At 52.6% G+C, this 16619-nt stretch overlaps 2 protein-coding genes across 2 annotated transcripts; one reads left to right on the forward strand and one right to left on the reverse strand.

The window, feature by feature from the left end:
• Nucleotides 1-3363: 3363 nt before the first annotated feature.
• LOC114584519 (uncharacterized) lies at nt 3364-6891 on the reverse strand. Its single transcript, XM_028706445.2, has 2 exons — nt 6178-6891; nt 3364-5685 (listed from the first exon to the last, which is right to left on the reverse strand). Exons 1-2 carry the CDS (start codon nt 6871-6873, stop codon nt 5623-5625), a joined length of 759 nt encoding a protein of 252 aa, XP_028562278.2. The 5' UTR covers nt 6874-6891; the 3' UTR covers nt 3364-5622.
• A 6938-nt stretch (nt 6892-13829) lies between these two features.
• LOC114584388 (uncharacterized) lies at nt 13830-15277 on the forward strand. Its single transcript, XM_077918862.1, has one exon. The coding sequence runs from the start codon at nt 14220-14222 to the stop codon at nt 15204-15206; it is 987 nt and encodes a 328-aa protein (XP_077774988.1). The 5' UTR covers nt 13830-14219; the 3' UTR covers nt 15207-15277.
• Nucleotides 15278-16619: the final 1342 nt, after the last annotated feature.

Here is a 16619-nt window from a genome sequence, read left to right on the forward strand (position 1 = left end):
AACAACTGAAGCATCCCTGACAGCTGGGCATCCAACCTCTGTTTACAAACCTCCAAGCGCAGAAGGTTATCAGCTATTTTCATTCTCCTGTGACTTTGCATTGCACATCCAGGCCGCTCTCCAGCCAGAGGACCCCGTGCTTGTGCTTGGGAGCTGGCTCTATCCCATTAAGTACATCCCCCAAAGCAGCCTTCCTAAGTCTGGCCCCCTCCAGGTGTTCTAGGCTTCAACACCCAGCATCCCTTGGAACCAGCACAGCTAGATGATGCTGAGCAAGTCGAGTGGGTGTCATAGTCCAAAACAGCTGGAAGGAGGAAAGCAGACGTTTGCTCTTCATTGAGCTGCTTAGAGGACCAGGCCTCTGGGTTTCAGAAGTATCTACTTGGCCACAGGATGCAGGACGAGATGGGCCCAGCAGGCTGTTCTTACATTGCTATACCACCACCCCCAGTCTTACAGGTGCAACCTCTGAGACTAGGAGAAAAAATGTGTCTGGGGATTTTTCTCCTTCTTCAGACTGCAATTCTTCCAAATCTTCCACGAGTCCCTCCTTTAGATGCTCTCCTGCTCACCTGAGTAAACCAGTCAGCAGCAGCTGTCCAGACTGCATCAGCTCCAACAGAAATCCCAGCAGTGACAGAGAAAGAGTGACTATCCAATCACCTGGAGACAGCTTTCACCAACCTGGTGCCTTCCAGCTGTTTCAAACTACAACTCCCAACAGCCCCAGTTAGTCCAGGTGGATGATGCTGGGGCTGCCAGCAACTGTAGTACAAAACATCTGGAGGGCACCAAGCTGACGAAGACAGCATCAGAGGCAGGCCTTCCTGGTGCCTCTTGACCAGGCCTGGTTTCAGCCCCCTGGCCCTCCCTTTAAAAATGCCCCCCCCCCCCGCCCAGCAATGGTGGGAGACTGGGTCAGGGAGCATCACTCCAGGCCAATATGGGAAATGCTTATGTCACTGTTAAGTAGCTTCTCATGAAATATCTCAAAGTGATGTTGGTTGGCAGCTGGCTTGGGAAACAGAGGAGTGCATCTTTTGGGGGGAAGTCAACTTGTTGAAAGGTTGCAGCGCCTGAGACCAATATGGGAGACATGTTTTGTTGCAGCTGGGGCAGATGAAGGCATCCAGCTGTGCTGCTGCAGATGCACCACGGCATGTCTTCTCTCTGTGCTCCTCTCAGCAGTCATTCCTCCTCTGGTCACTGCTGTAGATACATGACCTAACTGCCTGTCTCCAGGCACTGCTATGATCTGCAAGGGATTCCCACAGGGCAGGGCTGAAGTTGCCAGCCTTCATGCCATGTTTGCAGACATCTTTGTAATGCAGAGATGGTCTGCCAACGGGTGGCATCCCTGAAGCCAGTGCCCAGTAGAGCAAGACCTATCTTGGTAGAAAATGAGGGAAGATGCCAGGATTTGAGTAGAGGGACCCAAGCAGCTGCCTTCTGCCCAGCCAGACCCAGGGCTCCATCACAGCCAGCATGGTGTAGTGGTTAAAGTCTCGGGCTTGGACCCAGGAGAGATCAGGGTTCAGGGTTCAAATCCCCACTCAGCTAGGAGGCTCACTGGATGTGACCCCCAGTCACTGCCTCTCAGCCTAACCCACCTCACAGGGCTGTTGTGGGGATTAAACAAGAGAGGGGGTGATGCTAGGAGGCTCACTGGATGTGACCCCCAGTCACTGCCTCTCAGCCTAACCCACCTCACAGGGCTGTTGTGGGGATTAAACAAGAGAGGGGGTGATGCTAGGAGGCTCACTGGATGTGACCCCCAGTCACTGCCTCTCAGCCTAACCCACCTCACAGGGCTGTTGTGGGGATTAAACAAGAGAGGGGGTGATGCTAGGAGGCTCACTGGATGTGACCCCCAGTCACTGCCTCTCAGCCTAACCCACCTCACAGGGCTGTTGTGGGGATTAAACAGAGAGGGGGTGATGCACAGACACCACCTTCCGTTCCTTGGAGAAAAAGAAGGGCTATAAATGCAACAACAACAACAACAACAACAACAACAACAACAACAACAATAATAAAGAAGTATGGGATAGCCAGGGGGCAAGGGGGCAGTTGCCCCCTCTAAATCAAGTAAATAAACAAAAATACTTAACTAAATGGCCAATTGTATCACAGATAACTTGGTCCTGCCCTGCTCCCCAACATAAGGCCTACCCAACCCTAAAATAAATCCTGGCTATGCCCATGCTATCTTCTTCTTCTTCTTCTTCTTCTTCTTCTTCTTCTTCTTCTTCTTCTTCTTCTTCTTCTTCTTCTTATTATTATTATTATTATTATTATTATTATTATTATTATCCGTCCGACAGGCAGCGGCTCCCTAGGGCTGCGGGCGGGCCAAACGGAAACACGATTGTCTGCGAGGGTCCCTGGAGCCCCCGGGGGCTGCCCTCAAGCTGTGCTGAGAAGCGGAGGAGGAGCAGAGAAAGAAGGCGGCGGCCCGCAAGCGGGATAGACTCCGACGGGGCGGGCACCGCACTCTGCATCTCAAAGGCTCCGCCGGGACGATTAGCAAGTCCCTGCGCGAGGAAGGTGGGTTCGTTAGGGGGCGGGGGAAGAGGCTCAAGCCGCCGCCAGGCAGTCGCCAGCAGGGGCGGGGTGCCGGGGCGAGCAGGACTCGGGAGCTCACGCAAATCCTGACACGCGGCGGCAGCAGGAGCACATGCCGCGCACGTCCAGCCCGCCCCGTCGAGTGTGGCTGCTGCTGCCGGGCCTTTGTTATGTACGGTGAGGCGAGGGGCGCCATCGGGCCGCCCTCCTGTCTCCTTCCGACTGGGGCCTGGCTTCCCTTCCCTCACCGCAGAGCAGAGGGGCCCCCCATGCCTCCCACTCCTGCCCAGGATTGTGTTCATACGTGCATCTTCCCTGGTTCTTACAAGTCCTAGGAAGCCGAGGGGCTTGGTTTGCTGTCTTGTTTACAGACTATTGTATTGATTTTGTACTGTTCTAATCTGCTCCTAGACCTTTGGGGAAAAGCTGGTAATAAATATGCTAAATCTAAAACGGATTTTATGTTTGAGGTTTTTACAGAGGGGAAATAATGGGATTCCTCCTGGCTGAAATTAATAAATTCTGACTATAAAAACTTTCCCTCTAGGTCTGGGGTGACCCTGGCAGGGGCGCTGGGTTTGGAGGGGTAGAAACAGGCCTTCATTAACCCATTAACCCCCACTCATAAGGCCCCACCCAACTGTCTTTGCCTTGGCAGCATTACTCCACTTCAACTACTGTATAGGGTGTGTTTTTTCAGTCACAGAATCTGTATATTGCTTTTCACTGTCAAATATTCTCTAATCAGTTCGCAGAATTAAGAGTTGGAACCAGTTAAATAAACTTCTAATAAACATATAGGTTAAAGTGGGATTGTTTATTTACAGTCATTTGTATCACACATGTTCTCTCTGGGTAAAAGCTACAATCAGAGGAGCTACAAAAATATTTAAAACATCAATTAATATAATAAGTATTGAAACAATATCATTATTAGAGACTCACAACAAATCAGGTGGAAAAAGCAGTAAAAAGAACAGCTCAAACATATGTTTGCAACAGGAGCGGGAAACCTGATTTTAAGAAATTGTATTAAAGCAATTCAGTTTTATCTGTAATAATTTAGAAAATTAATAAAAATAATTGGGGGAAAACAGCTCAAGAAATATTCATAAAATTAAGCCCTCAAACACCTTCACCTCCCTCTAAAAAGGAAGCAAAATAAGAGGGAGGGGCCTCTCCAGGGTCATGGAAGGCCCTGTTAATCTAGATTAGAAAGCAGCACAACTTCTTGGTAGATCTCAGAGTGGAGTGGGGTAGAGACATCAGGTGGAAGACCAATTAAGGCTTCAAACAAGAGTCTTGTTGGACCTGGGAAGGAACTGGCAACCTGAGCAAAGGCTTTAGAATATGCAAAGTAAGTTTGCCACCACCTTATTAGCTGTGATTCCTGCATTTCAGAGCATTGGACTAGATGACCCTTGGCTTCCTTTGAATGCTACAATTTTATGACTGTATGATTCTACCCATCAGTAGCCTAGCTGTGTTCAGTACCAGGTTCCAGATGATGCTTCCAGACCTTCAAGGGCATTGTGGCCCATCACTTTGCAGCCATGTCATTGAGAAATTGCCAAGGAATGGATAACTCTGACCACGTGGGCTTCCATCTTCCAGCAATGCAGCCAGACCAACCCCTAAAAGTGGACTAACAGACTCCAGGCCATATCCGTTGCTGCCTAGGAGTCCAGAGAATCATAGGAATTTCCAGGCCACACAGTCCCCCAGATAGCCAGTGAGCCTAGGTGGCCCAGTCTACTCCACTCAAGATTAAGTCTACATTTATTCACCTCCATCTAGTTCACAGAGAAGCCAATACCACTTCTCTTGGAGAACAGAGCAGGGTGCCACCAGCAGATTCATGAAACAACACTTCCTGACCCCAGATAACCTTGCCCACAAGTGTCATGGAGATGTGGACTTGTGACAAAACAGATTAGTGCATTGCAGGGGTTGAACTAGATGACCCCTAGAGTTCCTTCCATCTCTACAATTCTACAAAGGGCAAATGAAAAGCAACAGGGTTACCCCACTGACAGTACCAGCAGTCTATAGGGTAACAAAGGAGGCTTCTGTCCCCCAAAGCACCCAAAAATGCAGACAAGGAAAAGATCCAGATTGGCTGTTGTGAGGCAGAAATGCTGGTCTAGGCTCCTTGGGGAAGACATCAATAATTAACCTTAGATGTGGGGGGGACGGGGACAGGACTTGTTAGGGTTAGTGGGAAAGGAAAGCTATTTTACACTTCCTCAGAGGCACTCTGTCCCGACATCTCATCCCCGTGTATTGTTCTGACTTGGAGCTTGATTGAGTCATTGATTCACTGCATCTATATCTCCAAGGAGCTGAAGCTGGCATACATGGTTCTCCCCCTCTCCATTTAATCCCCACAACAACCCTGTGAGGTAGGTTAGGCTGAGAGGCAGTGACTGGCCCAGGGTCACCCAGTGAGCTTCATGGCTGAGTAGGGATTTGAACCCTGGCCTCTTAGGTCCCAGTCCAGCGCACTAACCACTACACCACACTGGAAGCAACGTCCTCTTCTGCCCTACACACAAAGCCAGCCCACAAGGAGCCAAGCAGGCAAAGGACAGAATACATCAGAACACAAGAAGAGATGTCCTGCCTCCATGGAGGCAGAAGATAGCTATTGTGGCTAGTAGCCACTGACAGCACTCTTCTGGTCTTAATTTTTTTTAACCCTTTCCACGTTGGTGGCAATCAATGCCTCTTGTGGGAGCCATGCCAGTGACTCTTCCTTTTGTCTATCACAGCAGGGATTAGGGCAAAGTTTGTTCACAAATGCCACAACCTTGCCAGCTGCTCTTAGAGTTCCAAAGCAACATGAAGGGAGGGAAGGCAGGGGCAGCTGGCAGAAGAGCTTAATTGGCACCTTGCTTCCTAGAAGGTCCTTGCCTCTAGGGAAGAAAGAGTCTTTCAGTTTAGGAGGGTCTTTCTGCTCCAGAGCACTTCTTGCCATGGCGATGTCCCCACGGGGCTCCTGAGCTTCCAGATGCCAGTCAGGCCAGTTGGCACAGGGCAGGCGAGGGGGTGTGAAGGTCAGCCTTGAGATGCCGGGGGAAGGAAGCCCTCCAGGAAAGCCACCAGCTCATCGGGGAGAATCTGGAAAGAGAGGCAAGAGAGAGAGAGAGCAATGTAGGGGGTCAGCATCAGTCAAGGGCAAGTGGTCAGGGAGGGGGGCAGAAGGAGCCCTCTGTTCTTGGCTGTCCCCTGCTTTGCCTTATGCTCAGCTGCTGAACAGGAAACTGAACATCTGAATTAGACCCACTGGTCCATCTAGCTCAGTATTGCCAGCACTGACTGGCAGCAGCTCTCCAGGGTTTCAGGCAAGGGTTTCTCTCCCAGCCCTATCTGGAAATCCCATTGGGATTGAACTTGGGACCTTTTGCATGCGTAGCCCGGAGCTGCGACGGTCCTTCCCGCTTTAAGGCTTCCCTTGAACCTGCCCAGGGGGAGCAGAGAATAGCCGGGAGTCGGAAGGGCCGTTTGCAGCTGGAGGAGGCCCAGAGCTGCATGCAAAAGGCCACATGCTCAAGGCGCTGCCGGTCCGCGCTGGACGGAGCTTGCTGCCCAGGTGTGGCTCTAGGGACGTACCTGCGAGGAAAGATCCAGCTCCGCAGTCCAGGGCGGCTCTGTTCGCCCGCCTCCGTCGGTGGAGGACTCGGCAGGGGCCCCGATTCCGGAGCAGGACGGAGAACCCAGCAGCCAGGGGGTCGACGGCGAGGCAGGGGAGCGACAGCAGCAGGAGGCGTCGAGGGGGTCCTGCTGGATGCCGCGAGACCAAGCTAGGGGATCGGGCGCCGTCGGGGGGCGTCGGGCAGCGCGGGCCAGCGCCTCCTCGCTGAGACCCAGCTGCTCGGAGAGGTGCGCGATGTAGCGGCTGGCCAGGCGGAGCGTCTCGATCTTGGTCAGGCTCTGCCCGGCAGGCGCCACCGAGGCCGGCAGGTAGAGGCGCAGCGTGTGCAGGGCCTGGGCCAGGCGCCGCATGCGGTGCTTTTCGCGCTGGCTGGCGCTCTGGCGCTGCCCCAAGCCTAGCCGGGCCCGACGGCCGCTTCCGCTGCTGCTGCTGCCGCTGCTGCCTTTTCTGGCCTCGAGGCCCGCGCTGCTCCAGGGGCAGGGCGAGGGCGAGAAGCCGCAGGAGTCCGGAGAAGAGGCCGGGGAGGCGCTGCTGGAGCCGTCGGGCCAGCCCCACGTCGGGTACTGGGGCTGAGGCTGAGGCTGGGCGGCCCAGAAGGAGGGCAGCTCCAGAGGTGGGCTCCCGAGTGGGGTAGTGGGGTAGCCGTGGGCCATGGCTGCAGCCGAGCTGGCTCTGGGAGAACGCAGAGGCGGCCGCCGGCCTTTATGCCGGCCCGAAGGTGTGAACTGGCACCTCCGCGAAGCCCAGCGGCGCATCAAAGCCGGGCCCTTTGAATGGGGGGAAGGGAGTACCACCCCGGCCGAGGGGGGTCCTCTTTGGGGACGTTGGGGACGCCCCTTCCCTTCTCTAAGAGACCCTAATCCACCCGCAACAAGTTTCAGGAGAAAAGCGATTATTTTTTTCACGCAGTGCCTAATTAAAACTGTGGAACTACCTCCCGCAGGAGGCCCTCGTGACCACCAACTTTCGTGGCTTTAATAGAATCATAGAATTGCAGAGTTGGAAGGGACCCCAAGGGTCATCTAGTCCAACCCTCTGCAATGCGGGTATTTCAGCTAAAGCATCCATGACAGATGGCCATCCAACCTCTGCTTAGAAACCTCTAATGAAGGAGAGTCCACAACCTCCCGAGGGAGTCAGTTCCACTGTTTAACAACTCTTACCAACAGAAAGTTATTCCTGATGTTTCGTTGGAATCTCCTTTCTTGTACAGTAGCTTGAATCCATTGGTTTGGGTCCTGGCCTCCGGGGCAGACTTGCTCCATCTTCCATGTGACAGCCCTTGAGATATATTTGAAGATGGAATTGGATTTGCTGGAAGCCACCGGAGGGAAGCGTGCTCTTGTGCTCAGGTCCTGCTAGTGGGCTTCCCGTAATAAGAGTCCGGCTGCCCACTGTGAGAACAGGACACTCTACTAAATGGGCCCTTGCTTCTTATGGGGGGTGAATGGGGCGCCTCAACTTGGGCAGGTGGGATGAGACATGAGTCTGACTGACCGGGAACAAAGGAAACCTCATTGGCTTTGGAAGGGGCTCCCAGGTGCCAAAGCAGCGCCCAAGGGCAGCAAGTGCCACATGCAAAGGCAGGCATCAGGGCCTGCAGCAGCTCCCTGCCCCGCCACAGGCCAGGGACAAAATTGAGCCCCTCCTCAGCCAAAGGAGGACTAGATCAGCTTTCCTCTATCTGGTGCCCTCCAGAGTTTTTGGAGTACAACTCACATCAGCTGGAGGGCACCAGGTTGGGGAATCCCAAGCTTGGTCCAAGGACTGATAGTCATGTGGTTTGTGTTCCCTGCCCCTAAGGAATATGATGCAAAGCAAGTTTCCCTCCTAACTAGTCAGTCTTTGGTGCATGTGATTTAGCCTTTGCTTTTTCAGGGTACAGTAAGCATAAGCATCGTTTGCCCTTCCAACACCCTTGCAAGGTAGGCCTCCCAGTGAGCTGTATGGCTCTTTGTGCATGGCACACACTAGGCCCCCAAGTTACTTACTGTATGATCTGTTGTGGCTGGAAAATGCCTCCAGTGCCAGGAACCTGCACGGTATATCTAATCCAGCCTGAGGGCCTCAGTTGGACAGTTCCAGGAGGGATGCCCCTCCAGAAGCCCCTCTTTGCTCACTGAGAGGATCTACCAGCCACTGGCACAGGGACTTCTCTGTGGTAGCCCCAACCACCCCTGCATATATAGAATACTCTCCCCCAAAGAGGCCCACCTGGAGCCAACCTTGCCATTATTTTGGCATCATGCAAATACATCTTTTGTGTTCTTGGGCAACACCAACAATATTTGGATATATTGTACAATCTGTTTCTAATCTGTTTTTGTCATTTTATTATTGTATTTTCACCTTGGTTGTAAATCAGTTCAGGACTTCTTTAATGGGGAACGGCATACCGATTTGTCAAACCGGAATCAGCCCTGACCTCAAGAATCAGGCCTCTTCTTATCCAGGGTGCAGTTTCCCAGCCTGGAGACCTGGCACCACCAGGAGCCAGCGAGAGGCCTGAGGAATGTGCCCAGCCGGCCAGTCACACCCTCCCTCTAATGAGCTTTGGGTCCCCTCCTCTGCCAGCCAGAGGAGGAGCAGAAGGATGCCTGCTGGTTGCCCAGCTCACAGGGTAAAAAGGTTTGCCACTGGCATATGGGCACATGCACTCACTCAACCCACATCTTGAGGGGCACCAGGAGGAAGCAAAGCAGCCTCTAGCATACCCAAGGGTTCAAACTTCAGGTGGCAAACAGGGGGGAGAGAGAGCTGGAGTCTCCTTCCTCAAGGCTGTTGACTTGTTAGGAGTTCCCTTCAGTTTAGTATCAGTTATTGCATAGTATTCATCCCCAGCCCAGATGGATGGATGCAGCTTGTTGGGAGGATGTGGAATGAAACTTACTGGCCTCTCTGTGGAGCGAGATCTCATGATAATAGTGGCCATCAAGCCCCTCTGGGTGTGAGCCAGAGTGCGGGTGTCTGCAATACCCCAGATGCGAGGTAGGGTGGGGCCCCTGGATCTATGAAGATTGAGTCTTGAGTCCAAACAGTGTGGTGTAGTGATTAGAGCAGTGTTTCCCAACCTTGTGCCTCCAGCTGTTTTTGGACTACAATTCCCATCATCCCTTGCCACTGGTCTTGCTAGTCAGGGATGATGGGAGTTGTAGTTCAAAAACAGCTGGAGGCACAAGGTTGGGAAACACTGGATTAGAGAACTGAACTAGGACCTGGGAGACCAGGGTTCAAATCCCTAGTCAGCCGTGAAACTGACTGGGTGACCCTGGGCCAGTCACTGTCTCTCTCCACCTAACCTGCCTCGCAAGGTTGTTGTGGATTAAACAAGTAGAGGGAGAACCATGTACACCATCTTGAGCTGCTTTGAAAAAAGTTGGGATAAAAATGCAGTAAAAAACCCAAAACCTGTTGGAAATAGATGCATCTAGAGCAATGTGGGAGATTTGTACACTAATTTGTATTTCTTTGTTAGGCACAATCTTATCTCTTGTTTAGATGTAAGCTGTTAAATTAGGTTGGTTTATTTGTATTATTTTATGCAAACTTGTGTGGATTGATTTTTAAATATATATATATAGTAATAGTTGATGTCATTCCTAATTTTTGCTAATCTATCTATTGAATTGCTATACTTGTTCCTTTGATATGTTATGAGCCACTTTGAGAACAGTTTTGTGGGAAAGTGGGATTCAAATAAACAGATGATGGTGTTGGTGACTTTCCATTGCAGGCCTGATTGCACTGAGTTTTCCAAACTGAGCAACACACACACACACACACACACACACACACACACACCCTGCTCCCCCATTCCCAGCAGATTCTGCCTTGAGCCCTGGACTAGTCTCTGGAGCCCACTGTCCCAGAGTGTGAAACAGCTGGACGGACTACGGCAGGGCGGGGGGGGGGGCAGCTTTCCCAGGCCCTGCCTAGGAGGCCCTTGACACCCCTGGTGTAAAGGTTGCCAGGGAAACCCAGCCTTGCCGTTCTGGGAAACAGACCTTTTGGGGAAAGATCCAGAGGGAACGCAGAGCAAAGGCAGCTTCCAAAATACCGACGTGGGCTAAGTGTGATGAGACAACAAGAGCTGAACACAAACACCAGCACACCTGGGCAAGCACTGGTGGGCTCAGGAGAGACCCCCATGCAAGCACTGCATCCTGGGAGAGCTGGATGGGGGGGTCCCTTGTGGAGGATGGAGCATAGGGCATCTTTGTGGTGATGGCTGCTGCCAGGTCAGGTATCTGATGAGTGACAGCCCCTTACCTGCACAGGAGGGATGAGCCCAACACGGAGGAGCAATGGCGAGCACCCTCTGGGGCACACCCTCTAGTACATGCAGAACACACTCAGGGTTTGGGGGTATTGGGGACTCCTACTACCTATGTATACAATCATGCCTGGTGTGATGAAAGTGGATAGAGATATTTTCTCTCTCATAATCCTAGAGCCCAGTGGGACGATCCAATGATGCTGAATGTTAGCAGGTTTAGAGCAGAGGAAAAGGGGGACCGCTTCACACAGCACAGAGGAGGATGGCTTTACTACAGTGGTACCTCAGGTTAAGAACTTAATTCATTCTGGAGGTCCGTTCTTAACCTGAAACTGTTCTTAACCTGAGGTACCACTTTAGCCTCCCACTGCCACCCTGCCGCCGGAGCACGATTTCTGTTCTCATCCTGAAGCAAAGTTCTTAACTTGAGGTACTATTTCTGGGTTAGCGGAATCTGTAACCTGAAGTGTCTGTAACCTGAAGTGTCTGTAACCCGAGGTACCGCTGTATTTGACAATTGTGCATTACTAGAACTGGTGTGGTGTAGTAGTTATCGAGTGGGGGAGAACAGGGTTCAAATCCCCACTTGGCCATTGATCTCACTGGATGGCCATGGTCCAGTCACTGCCTCTCAGCCTAACCTATCTCACAGGGTTGTTGTCGGGATTAAAGGAGGAAACACCCAGGGCCCTAGGGAGTTGGCACCTATGCCGTGGTGTTCTGTATAGCTACTAACACAGAGAAGGAAAGTTCAGAGTTTGGACACTGAATTGGGGAGGCCTTGTCATCATAGAACTGCAGAGCTGGAAGGAACCTCAAGGGTCATCTAGTCCAACCCCCCTGTAAACATTTTGATTACAGAAAAGACTAAGGCTAAGGAACAGCTAAGGATGTGCACATCCGAGGTTTTTCAGATAAAGAGCAGCTTGGAATGCCCAATTCGGGGATGAAAAGGCCTCCAGTGATCATTGCAGAGTATGGGTCCATCCCCCGTCCCCTGGCTTTCTCCCACACCACCTCCCACCCTGTGGACCCCAATCTCTGGCAGCTTTTCCCAAGCGCTGTGAAATCTGTTTGTGGGTCAGCTTCTCAGGGCAAGGGGGCTGAGTGTGAAGACCTTCTCTCCTCCACTTGTCCAAATAAGGACCTGGGGAAGTGTGAAGAGGCCCCCCCGGGCAGATTTCAATCCCCGCTTTGGATCAGTTTAGCTGCACCACAGCTAATGATATTCAAGGTGTGAAGGGGAGGGTAGAGGGGGGGAATCCATGGGCCCTGCTGCTGCAGGAGGGCAGAGGCAGATTGCCTGGCAATGGCAGGCAGCAGAGGTCCAAAGTGAATGGGGTTCAGAAGAGTCCTGCAGCTGGAACAGGGCTAAAGCCCACATTGCTCAGCATCCTGGGCTCATGGTGGCCAACCTAATAGTAACTCCACGCATGTGCTATAGCCATCTCTTGTTGTTGCTTCCCAGCCACTGGGGGTGCCTCCTGTTCCTGTTGGTGGTGGTATGACACAGCCTTCATGATTGACAGCTTAGCCATGATTCCTGCATTGCAGGGGGTTGGGCTAGATGGCCCTTGGGTCAGGTGCCTTCCAACCCTACAATTCTATGAGCACCAGGGTAGTGCAGTGGTTATAGTGTTGGACTAGGACCTGGTAGACCAGGGTTCAAATCCCTGCCCATCCATGAAGCTCCCTGGGTGACCTTGGGCCAGTCACACACTCTCAGCTTAAGCTGCCTTGCAGGCTTGTTGTGAGTTAAAATGGGGAAAAGGAGATCTATGCTTTCATCTTGGAGAAAAGGTTACAGCAGGTAGAGAAGAATCCAGTGACTGACAGATGAAACGGCATGGGCATGTGCTCTCAGGAAGGCAGTGGAGAAGTCCTCTTTAACTTATTTTCATGTATTTATTTGTTTCTTTATGAAAATTTTTATATACTGCTGTGTCATGAAAAATATATTGCGGCAGTTTGCAGCAATAAAGCCATATAAGGAAAAGTTAAAAACAGACATCAGTTAACCTGGTGGAACAGATAGGTTTCCGCAGGCATTTAAAAGTTGGCACAAAAGGAGCCTGCTGACTCACAAGTGGCAGAGAGTTCCACAGGACTGGACCTAAGAGCTCAGTTGCTTGTTGTTGCCAAACAAGCCTCGCCAATTTGAGGAATGACCGATGCTGCTCCTGCAGATGGTCTCAGTGATCAAGTTGGGATATTATAAGGGTTCAGGCAATCCCCAAGGTAACCAGGACCAGTCTCTCTGACCCCAGCACCAGGTGCTTCCCAAACAAAAAGATGGTGCTCCTATAGACAACAGCAACACCCCTGACTCAAACCCCCAGTCTGGCTTGGTGCACCACTGAACAACCAGGTGGGCAGAGCTGGGTGACGTCAGGTTTGCCCAGCTTCCTCGCCTAAGCCAGATCAGCCCACTCATCCACAATCACAGAATGATGGAGCTGGAAGGGATCACGAGGATCATCTAGCCCCCTGCAATCCAGGAATCTTTTGCCCAACGTGGGGCTCGAACCAGAATGCTGAGATCAATCTATCCCAACATCAAATTGTGAAAGAGCATGGATTTATTACAGATTGATTTGGCATCCAGCAACAGCATCATCAGGCCAGAGGGTTCAGTGGATATGCTGCCAGTAACCTCCGGTGGAGTGAGAGGGCTAGAACGAGGAACAGAGGCCAAACACCCAGGCCTCTGCCCCAAATGGTGGTCAACCCCACCACTCCCACTGTGCCTTCCCCTGCCCACCACCACCACTGGAATTGGGGCACCATCTTGAGCACTACCTGCCCACCCAGAAGCATTAATTAACACACCGCCATTCATCTGCTAGGTGGTGGAGGGAAAGAAAGGTCCAGTACTATATGCATCCCACATGATGTTACTCTCCTGAATACAGTGGTACCTCAGGTTACATACACTTCAGGTTACAGACTCCACTAACCCAGAAATAGTGCTTCAGGTTAAGAACTTTGCTTCAGGATGAGAACAGAAATTGTGCCCCGGCGGCGCGGCAGCAGCAGGAGGCCCCATTAGCTAAAGTGGTGCTTCAGGTTAAGAACAGTTTCAGGTTAAGAACGGACCTCTGGAACGAATTAAGTACTTAACCCAAGGCGCCACATACAAGGCAAGGAGAAACAAGGGACTGGGAACAGCTTTTCTCCCTCTCCCATGAAGGCCATGCTGTCCAATAGGAGGGAACCTCCTATTGTCAGGGAAGACAATTTCTCCCTCTCTCTGGATTTGTGGAACCTTCCTGGGAAGAGAAATCTACAGGTCCTGCAGCAAGCAGCTTTGCACATTTTGGGGTGCTGGGGAAGTAACTGCAAGAGGGAGCAGGACGGGTCTCCTTGGAGGCAGGTCAAGGTCCCCTCATATTCGCTGCGAGGGCAACTACTCAGGAGCCCTGGCCAAGGAGGGGAGGCAGTAGGAGCCAAGGGAGGCTTGGAAAGAGAATTAGCAGCTGACAGGACTGTGTGAATTGCCTTCTGCACACTTCCCAAGCCCAGGGTGGCAACGATCAGGAGCAGAGCAGCGAAAAGTCACACCTTTGCAAATGAGGCCGCCTTTCCCACAGCTCCAGGGCTGGGGTCCCCCCTGTGGCCTTTGACCCCTCCCACAAACCTGCGAGGTGCCACTTCACACCTCCCAGGGCAGCATAAAGAGGACCCCTCCCACGTCCAGGCCAAAGTGGCCGCTGTCCTCCACTCATGTCCGGCTCTCCAGCCCATCTCTTTGGCCAGGACCTCCTTGTCCCCAGCTGGGCCATGACGTGGGGCCAGGCCGGCTCCTGCTCTGCCCCCTCCGTGGGCATTTGCAGCCCCTCCACGGCTTACAGCCGGAGCCTGGTCCCAGAGCAGGCCCACCGCTGGCTCCCAAAGGCCAGGGCACCCCAGAGGGCATCATGCCTCGCTGCCGGCAGCCAGCGCCAGAGTGCCAGCCAGAGAGAGAAGCACCGCATGCGACGCCTGGCCCAGGCCCTGCACACCCTGCGCCTCTACCTGCCCACCTCGGTGGCACCAGCTGGGCAGAGCCTGACCAAGATCGAGACGCTCCGCCTAGCCATCCGCTACATCACCCACCTCTCTGAGCAGCTGGGCCTCAGTGAGGAGGCGCTGGTGCAGAGGAGGGCAGTGCTGGCACGGCCTCACTGCCCCCTGTGCCTCTCAGGGCTTGGCTGCTGCCAGGCAAGGAGGTCAGACCAGGACACCACAGAGTCCCCGGCCCAGGACCGACCAGCCCCTGAGACTTGGATGGGCTCCCCAACCTGCCTGATCGGAATGGGTCAGGGGGTCCAGGTCCCCGACTCTAGAACCTGGCCACTGCCTCCTTGTGGCCTCCAGGATGAGACTCCTGCTGCCGTTGCAGAAACCTGGGTGCCTCCAGCGCCCTCTCTTCAGATCCAGGCCTCTCCTGAGCTGCAGAGGACTCCTTGCCCTCCCTCACCTTGCATGAGGTCGCCCATGGACAAACCAGGCAGAGTCTGGCCTGGGGAGCAAACAGCAGCAGATGCCCCTGTTGTCACCTGGGAAGGGCCAGCCTGGGACCTTGAAGAGCCACCTGGCTGCAAGGTAGGTGCTGCATGGGGGTGCCTCTCCTCCGGGCAAAGTGCCCCCTCCCAACCCCTGCCAGGGCCCGTTGCCCTTTTGCCTTGGTGGGGCTCCCTCCCTGCTCAGGACCACATTCCAGGACGCTAGACTTCCTGCAAGTCCCAAACTGCCGCTTGCCTTGGCACCAATGCTTTTGAAAAGCATCTACCCAAGACTGGCAGCACATGGGCAACCCCCGCCCCACCCCACCCCCATCAGGCACGGGAACCTGCAAGACAACCTCCCACCTGTCTTGCCTTATGGGACTGGGGAAGGGGGTATAGGAGCAGCCTAGGGTGCCTACAGGCGGGCTGGCTTTGGGAGAAATCGGTTCCTCCCAGATTGTGTGGCTGTGCAGTGGTACTCAGTAGGGAGAGAAACACATGTGCTGTCAATGGACAAGAACACCTCTTTTCTCCCTTTGTTTGTCTCCACCATTGTGTCTCGTTGGCTTTGTTGATTTTTGCGCACAAACGCTGATTTGTGCATTTGGCTCTGATGTTGTTTGTCAGCTGCCCTGAGTTGCATTACGAAGAAGGATGTATTTTTAACCAATTAATATGTCCAAAGACACTCTCTCTTAGTGCCTTCCAGATGTTTTCGACTGCAAGTCCCATCAGCCCCAGCCAACACGGCTGTAGGATGACCCTGGGGCTGATGAGAGATGTAGACAAAAATATCTGGAGGGCTGCAGGGTGGAGAAGGCTGGCCCGGAGGAACACCCCGCCCCCTCCGCTGGTTTCCTTGCTGCAGCGAAGAGAGCAGGCTGCCCCCTTGTGGGGGGGGGGAAGTCCTTTGCATCTCCTGGTGAGCAGACGCTGTTGCGCCAGGCGGTGATCGCCACGTGGCTTTTGACCTTCTGCGGGTTCCCCAGCCCTGACTGTGGGTTGCATATGACACGAGTGCCCCACGGATGGGAGTGGGAGGCTGCTAGATGTCTCTGAAGCAGGCAGAGCGTTGCTACGGCTTTACTTGTTTTCATTTCATAACTGGATACCGTATCGCTGGAAACCCACCCTTGGGAACAATAAAAATGTTAATTAATTAAAGATACAGCCAAGGGGAGTGGGGATTTGGTTTCCCTGCCTCCCAGGTGCAGTCCCTGAACTACATTTGAGGCAGGACTGGCTGGGATTTGAATAAGAAGTTCCAGCTCTGGGATATATGGAAAACATGCATTTCCCTGAGCATGTGCAGAGTAAACCAGGCCTTGATGGTTTCTAAATCCAGTACTGTGTGAAATGATAAAACCCTATTTATGATTTGCAAGCACCCTTTTTTTATAAAGGGTCTTTAGCCATGCCTTTCTTAAGATGAACATTCTCCTTGAATGTAAGAGCCCTCAATAACGTTTCTTACCCTTCTCTGATATATATACCTTGTTCTATGTTATGTGTAATGGAACAGTCCATATTTTATAAGGTATTGACAACTTGGTGTGTTTTTTTATTTACTTATTTTTCTGGCGAGTGCATCTTTAAAAAGCATGAAATATTACTATACGCTGCAAATTGCTCAGCA

The sequence above is a fragment of the Podarcis muralis genome, chromosome 14 (assembly GCF_964188315.1).
Source record: "Podarcis muralis chromosome 14, rPodMur119.hap1.1, whole genome shotgun sequence".
Lineage (NCBI taxonomy): Eukaryota > Metazoa > Chordata > Lepidosauria > Squamata > Lacertidae > Podarcis > Podarcis muralis.

What these genes read in the sequence shown, in the direction of transcription:
- LOC114584519 (XM_028706445.2), bottom strand. Translation starts at nt 6,873, where the DNA reads ATGGCCCACGGCTACCCCACTACCCCACTCGGGAGCCCACCTCTGGAG. An exon ending in AGCTGGATCTTTCCTCGCAG is followed by an intron (nt 5,686 to 6,177) that starts GTACGTCCCTAG and finishes CTCTCTTTCCAG; the next exon opens with ATTCTCCCCGATGAGCTGGT.
- LOC114584388 (XM_077918862.1), top strand. Translation starts at nt 14,220, where the DNA reads ATGTCCGGCTCTCCAGCCCATCTCTTTGGCCAGGACCTCCTTGTCCCC.